Source organism: Chenopodium quinoa, unplaced genomic scaffold, assembly GCF_001683475.1.
Source record: "Chenopodium quinoa cultivar QQ74 unplaced genomic scaffold, ASM168347v1, whole genome shotgun sequence".
NCBI lineage: Eukaryota > Viridiplantae > Streptophyta > Magnoliopsida > Caryophyllales > Amaranthaceae > Chenopodium > Chenopodium quinoa.
In genome coordinates, this window is record NW_018743894.1 from 3,135,906 (window position 1) to 3,143,468 (window position 7,563).

A 7,563-nucleotide genomic window follows, 5' to 3' on the forward strand; every position below is an offset into this window, starting at 1 on the left:
CCGAGAAACCTTCACCACACTCAGGCGATATAAGGTCATGTTAAATTCCAAAAACTGGGTTTTTGGTGTTGAGTCTGGGAAGTTTCTCAGATTCCTCATTGATCAAAGGGGGATACAGGCTAAACCCGAAAAGATACATGCGGTGATTGACTTGAAGTCACCCCGCACTTTCAAGGAAGTTTAGAAGCTCACCGGTTGTCTAGCTTTGTTGGGGAAATTCCTTAGCCAGTTAGGTGACAAATGCCTTTATTTTTTCCAAGCAATCAGGAAAAATACTAGATTTTAATGGGGGGAAGATTCTAAGGCGGCCTTTTAGAAATTGAAAGAATATTTACACTCTTTGCCAAGGCTTGTTAGCCTTATGCGGCCCAAAGAGATGTCTACATATACTTAGCCGTCTCGGATCATTCTCTTAGTGCTGTGATCCTTTCTGAGAGGGACGGCATCCAACTCCCGATCTATTTCATTAGCCATGTTCTCATAAATGCTGAACTATGGTACCCCATGGTTGAAAAATTTGTTCTTCCTCTCTACATTGCTGTTAAGAAGTTAAAGCCTTACTTCTTGGAACATCCGGTTGTAACTACAAAGATAACCCTCTCATGCGGCCAATGACAACCTTGGAGTCATCCGGTGGGATGCTCAAATGGGCTATTGTAATGCAAAGTCTTAAAATCACATACAAATCGAGAAAGGCAATGAATGGCTAGGCATTTACCGACTTCATCGTCGAAATGACAAGGCCGGTTGCTCCGGACAACCTTGATCAGGTTTAGAAAGTATACATAGACGGGATCTCTACTATGAATGGTTGTGGTGCATGCATAATCTGTCAGTCTCCCAAGGGGGACAAGTATGAATATGCACTACGATTTAAGTTCTGGGCCTCAAACAATGAGGCAGAGTATGAAGCCCTGCTAGTCGGCATCCGCATGTGCAAGGCGGCAAGGGTAACAAAAATTGATGCCTGCTTTGACTCTAAGTTGGTCGTTAACTAATACCATGGTGAATATGAAGACACCCATCCTGCAATGATACCTTCATGCGGTGAAAGCTAAGGCTGGGACACTTGAAGAATTCCATCTAAGTCAAGTTCCCAGTTCTGAAAACAATCAGGCAGATTCTTTGTCCAAGCTGGCATTTGGGATACCCCTCGATCATTCTTCTGGGAAGTTATGGAAAAATAGAGTATATCTGATGAAGAACCCATTGAAATACTGGACCGAATCCCGACCTGGATTGATGGCATTCGAGCGTATTTGACAAACGGTACGCATCCTGATTCACCACAGGAGGCAGCCGTACTGAAGAAATGTGCGTCAAAATTCAAGATGAGAAATGGAGAACTCTTTAAGACGGGTTTCTTAAAACCTTTGTTGACTGGATATTGCTCTAGAAAAGGGTAAAGAATTTCTCAAAGATCTGCACTCTGGATATTGCGGCTCCCACATGGGCGGCAGAGCCCTGACTGTCAAGACCAGACGAGAGGGTTACTTTTGGCCTACTCTTGAGTCAAACACCATGGAAATGGTAAAAAATTGTGAGAAGTGAAAAAAATTGGCAAGTTAATCAATTGTCCGGCTACTGACCAAACATCAATCCACAATTTAGTCTTATTTGCTAAATGGGGCGTGGACATTTTAGTTCCTTATATGCCAGCACCAGGCGAAAAGCTCCATATTTTGGTGGCTGTGGATTATTTTATTCCGTGGGTAGAGGAAGAGGCGATCACGTGCATCAAAACAAAGGATTTCATTTGGAGTAATATCATTACCCGGTATGGGGTACCGATGTCTATGATGTTTGGTAATGGATGTGTTTGCAAAAGTAATGCTTCAAACGAGAACCATTGACCATGAACTTGTTCCCATCCGCATCTAACTCAAAAGAACCATAAGGAGTAGTCTTCGATACCAGAATAGGCCCCGGCCACTTAGACTTGAGTTTACCCGGAAACAAGCGAAGCCTTGAGTTGAAGAGCAAGACCTTATCTCCAACCTTAAAGCTCTTGTTTCGAATATGTTGGTCATGCAATTTCTTAGTCTTCTCCTTATACATTCTTGAGCTCTCATAAGCATCATCCCTAAGCTCTTCAAGTTCATTGAGCTTCAACAATCTCTTCTCACCGGCCAAAGACAAATCCATATTAAGCTCCTTGATAGCCCACCAAGCCTTGTATTCCAATTCAACCGGCAAGTGCCAAGCCTTGCCATAGACCAACCTATAAGGGGTTGTGCCTATTGAAGTCTTGTACGGCGTCCTCAGAGCCCATAGCGTGTCATCAAGTTTGAGAGACCAATCTTTCCATAATTTGTTCACCATCCTTTCAAGAAAATTTTTTATTTCACGATTCGAGACCTCCACTTGTCCTTGAGTTTGAGGGTGCTAAGTTAATCCAACCTTGTGATGAACGTTATATCTCTTGAGAAGAGCTTCAAATTGCTTTTTGGCAAAATGGGAGCCTCCATCATTAATTAGCACCCTCGGAACTCCAAACCTAGGAAAGATGATCTTCTTTAGGAGCTTAAGCACAACCTTGTGATCATTGGTAGGTGAGGGTATGGCTTCAATCCATTTTGTCACATAATATACCGCTACCAAGATATATAGATTCCCTTAAGAAGAAACGAAAGGTCCTATGAAATCTACCCCCCAAACATCAAAGGGTTCCACTTCTAGAATACTTTGTTGGGGCATTTCGTCCCTCTTGGTAATGCCTCCGCTCCTTTGACATCTATCACATTGCGCAACGAATTGGTGGGCGTCTTTATGCATTGTCGGCCACCACAATAAGGATTGAGAGATTTTTGCCACTGTTTTGTCAACACCACCATGTCCTCCACATGGTAGTGAGTGGCAATGCTCAAGAACACCTTGAATTTCATGATCTGGAATGCACTTCCAATAAAGGCCATCTCCACATTGCTTGAATAGGTATGGGTCATTCCAAAAGTATCTTCTCACCTCCTTGAAAAACTTCTTCTTTTGTTGAGAAGAGTACTCCGAGGGAACGACTCCACACGCAAGATAGTTGGCTATATCCGCGTACCAAGGGGTAGAAGTTGACACCAAAGCCATGAGAGCCTCGAATCCTATCTCATCATTAATCGGTACATCCTCCTTGTTCTCAAATGGTAGCCTAGACAAATGATCCGCTACATAGTTCTCCGCTCCCTTCTTGTCCCTCATTTCCATGTGAAAGTCTTGGAGAGAGAGAACCCAACGGATCAAGTGAGGCTTTGCTTCTTTCTTGGTCACCGCACCGCGATGTGATTCGTGTACACGATAAATTTTGAGCATATGAGATAGGACCGAAACTTATCGAATGCAAACAGTACCGCTAACATCTCTTTCTTTGTTGTTGTGTAATTCCTTTGTGCCTCATCTAGAGTCCGACTTGCGTAGTAGATGACACATGATTTTCCTTGTTTCTTTTGACCAAGAACGACACCTAATGCAAAGTCACTAGCATCGCACATTAGCTCAAAAGGCAAGCTCCAATCCGGAGCTTGCACAACGGGAGAAGAAATGAGAGCTTCCTTGAGCTTACGAAACGCCTCAAGGCAAGCCTCATTAAAGTAAAAAACAACCTCTTCTTTGAGTAATTCGGTCAAGGGTTTGGCGATTGAAGAAAAGTCTTTGATAAACCTCCGGTAAAAACCGGCATGCCCAAGAAAATCCCGTACCCCCGTGATGGAAGTAGGAGGGGGAAACTTTTCAATCATCGAAACCTTGGCCGGATCAACTTCAATGCCATTTTTTGAGACCTTATGGCCGAGGAAAATGCCCTCCTCAACCATAAAATGGCACTTTTCCCAATTTAAAACCAAACTCGTCTCTTGACACCATTTCAAAACTTTTTCAAGGTTAAAAAGACAAGTGTCAAAAGACGAGCCACTATCACTAAAATCATCCATGAAAACCTCAATTTCTTTTTCAAGCATCTCAGAGAAAATGGAAGTCATGCATCTTTGAAAAGTATAGGAAGCATTGCATAATCCGAATGGCATTCTTCGGTATGCAAATGTCCCATATGGACATGTCAAAGTAGTTTTCTCTTGATCACTTGGATGGATAGGGATTTGGAAAAATCCGGGATACCCATCCAAGAAACAAAAGATAGTATGGTTAGAAAGCCTTTCAAGCATTTGGTCCATGAAAGGGAGAGGAAAATGATCTTTCTTGGTGTTTTTGTTCAATCTCCTATAATCAATGCACATTATCCATCCGGTCACTGTCCGGGTGGAGATTTCCTTTCCCTTTTCATCCTTGATTATGGTCATTCCACCCTTCTTTGGAACCACATGAACCGGGCTAATCCATTTACTATCGGAGATAGCATAGATGATGCCCGCCTCACGTAGTTTCAAGATTTCTTTCTTCACAACCTCTTGAAGGTGGGGGTTCAACCTTCTTTGAGGTTCAATGGAGGTGGAATGATCATCTTCAAGATGAATACGATGCATGCATAAAGAAGGGCTAATACGTTTAATATCATCAATGCTATACCCTATCACATCCCTATATTTCCTTAAAACATCAAGAAGTTTTCCCAAATTAAGACCATCTAGGGTAGCATTGACAATAACAGGGTATTTTCCCTCCTTATCAAGAAAAGCATATTTCAAAGAAGGGGGAAGGGGTTTGAGTTCTACCTTGGGAGGAGGCTTAGAACTCTCCTCCAATTTCTCCTCCTTGGACTCAAGCTCGGTCTCAACTTGTTGTTTAACTTCCTCCTTTGAGGATTCCTCCATTGCCATGACAAATTCTTTAGCCGCTTGAGAGTGGAACTCTTCTTAGCATGTACGGGCTTCTATCATTGGATCTTGAGGCCTCATCACGACCCTCCCCAAACGATCTAGCTCTTCATTCACAACATCAACTCTATAGCATTTTTCAACAATGGGGGTCTTGAGCAACTTCAAAAATTCAAAGACAATTTTTTCATCGGCCACTTCACAAGTGATGATGTTGTTCTTGCAATTGATGACCGCCCCCAAAGATTTAAGAGCTTCACGTCCTAAAATCAAAGGAGTGTTAACATCTTCCTCCATATCAATCACTACAAAGTCACAAGGCACGTAGATGTGTCCCACTTGAATTGGAACATCCTCAAGCTCTCCACAAGGTAATTTCACCGATCGATCGGCCAATTGAATTGTCTTCCTTGTAGGGATCGTCTCAATATTAAGTTTTTTAGCAATGGATAGAGGGATTAAACTAACACTTGCTCCAAGATCGGCTAAGGCGCCCCTAGCTTCCATGTTCCCAATTTTCACCGGCAAAGTGAAACTTCTCGGGTCTTTTTCCTTATTGGGCATCTTATGTTGGACAAGAGCACTCACTTGATGTGGAAGGGTGATAAGCTCATCATTGAGCTTCCTCTTGTTGGTGAGAATATCATTGAGGAACCTGGAATAGGATGGCATTTTTGTCACAACTTCAAGAAAAGGGAGGTTGATATGCAAATTCTTCATGAAACTAAGAAATTTTGTGAACTTGTCATTCAACTTCCTCTTCGCAAGCCGACCGGGAAAAGGGACCGGTCCATCAAGATTCCTAGCCTCACTAGGAATTGATGTTGTCTTCTCATTGTCTATCTTCTTCTTCTCCGAACCTCCTTCTATCTCATCACCTTTTTCTTTGTCACCTCCCTTGTTTTCATTCACACTCTCCTCTCCTCCCTTCTTTTCCTCACTATCCCCTTCATTTCATCCTTCATAGGAAGTGCCCGACCTCAATGTGATCGCCTTGCACGTATCGGGTTTTGGATTGTGAGATGGGTTAGGTTGTGGTTGTTCGGGTAGAGTGGATGGTGAATTGAAAGGAGTTCTCTTGCATTTGTTGCCCAAAAGATTGCATTTGCGCATGCATGGCTTGGAGGAGTTGAGTTTGAGTTAGCTCCGCTTGAGGGCTTGTCTTGATGGTTTCTTTGAGGTGCTTGGGTTTGATTGTTGTATTGGTTGTTCCTTAGATAGCTTCCTCTTGGGATTTGGGGTTGAGATGGAGGTGGATTTTGATATTGAGGATTGGAGTTATAGGAAGGTTGAGCTTGTTGGTTCCATTGTTGAGGTTGAGGTACAAACCCGTGTGGTGGTTGTCTCCAAGCTACTTCACCGCCACTTCCTCTAAATCCCTCTTGCCTTGTGTTGTATGCCGCTACATGTTCGGGGCTTAAACCTCCACAATAAGATGTATCATGGTTCGTTCCTCCAAAATTTTGACAAGAGAAAGAGTTAACTTGAGAACAGCTTGTTCCACCACTTGAGCTTGCATTCCAACTCGTGTTCAATTTGGAAAGCCCTTTTGTTAGTTGATCAATTTGATGTTGCAATTGATCAACTTTCTCCAATTCGTAAATACCACCTCTCTTTGGAGTGTTTCTTCTTCGGCCCCCCCAAGAGTAATTCTTTGCTACCTCTTCTATTATGGCTTCAAATTTAATTTGAGGGATCTTGATTAATTGACCACCCGCCCCCGCATCCAAATTGGCTCTTGACATGGGCTCTAATCCGTCGTAGAAAAACCGCATGAGCAACCCTTGATTGTACTCATGGTGGGGACATGCTTGCACCAACTCTTTGAATCTCTCCCATGCTTCACCAAGACTTTCATCGGCCTCTTGCTCAAATTATGAAATTTTCCTTCTCATCTCGGCGGTCTTCTAGCGCTTCAAGAACGCCTTTACAACCTCCCTCCATGTTGTGAGAGAGTTAGGCTTTACTTGCTTTAGCCATTTCTTTGCTCGTCCGGTGAGAGATTGCCGGAAAAGGTGCATACGAATGTAGTCTTGACTCACTTCATTGGTTTGCATCATTGCGCAAAATTCAAGGAATCGGTCCAAATGTTCAATAGGGTCCTCACTTGCACTTCCGGAAAATTGCTCCGATTGGACAATTCGAGTATATTGTGGATGGATTGAGAAGTTGGTTTCCGTGATGGGTAGAAAAATCCCTCCCATGAGCTCATAATCCTCCGGATTTCCGAACTCACAAAACAAGACATCATTCTCTTGTCCCGCCATTGATTCGCGTGGTGAACTTGAAGAGTAAGTATCACACTCACTATCAACTATATTACCAAAACCTCTTCCCTCATCTTGATAAAGCCTACGAACTTGTCTCAAGGTTCGGTTGATTTTGTGGTCAATTTGATGTGAGGGTGCTCCTTGAGAACTCCTAAGCATTCACCAAAGCTAAGCAAACAATTAGCAATGACAAGGATGATAAAACAAAAAAAAAAAAAAAAAGAAAGAAAAATGACTCTAACACACTACGTGAAAAAACGAATTTGGCACCGGTTCAAACCCGGCCTAAGGCACCGGTTTGAATCGGTGCCAATGTGGGGGGCGCCAAAAACCCAATTTTTAGCACCGGTTCAAAACCGGTGCCATAGGGTCAAATAGGCACCGGTTAACTGGTGCCATAACTTCTCTTTTTTTTTTTTGGGAATTAAAGTCAATTGGCACCGGTTAACCGGTGCCAATTCATGTATTTTTTTTTTAATTTTTTTTAGTTTACTTTATCCACATACACACATAATATATTATCCACTTAAATGAAA

At 42.7% G+C, this 7,563-nt stretch overlaps 1 protein-coding gene across 1 annotated transcript; it reads right to left on the reverse strand.

Annotated features, from left to right (window-relative positions):
- Positions 1-1,794: 1,794 nt before the first annotated feature.
- Positions 1,795-2,322, reverse strand: LOC110686794. The gene has a single exon (XM_021863383.1). It carries the CDS (start codon positions 2,320-2,322, stop codon positions 1,795-1,797), a length of 528 nt encoding a protein of 175 aa, XP_021719075.1.
- Positions 2,323-7,563: the final 5,241 nt, after the last annotated feature.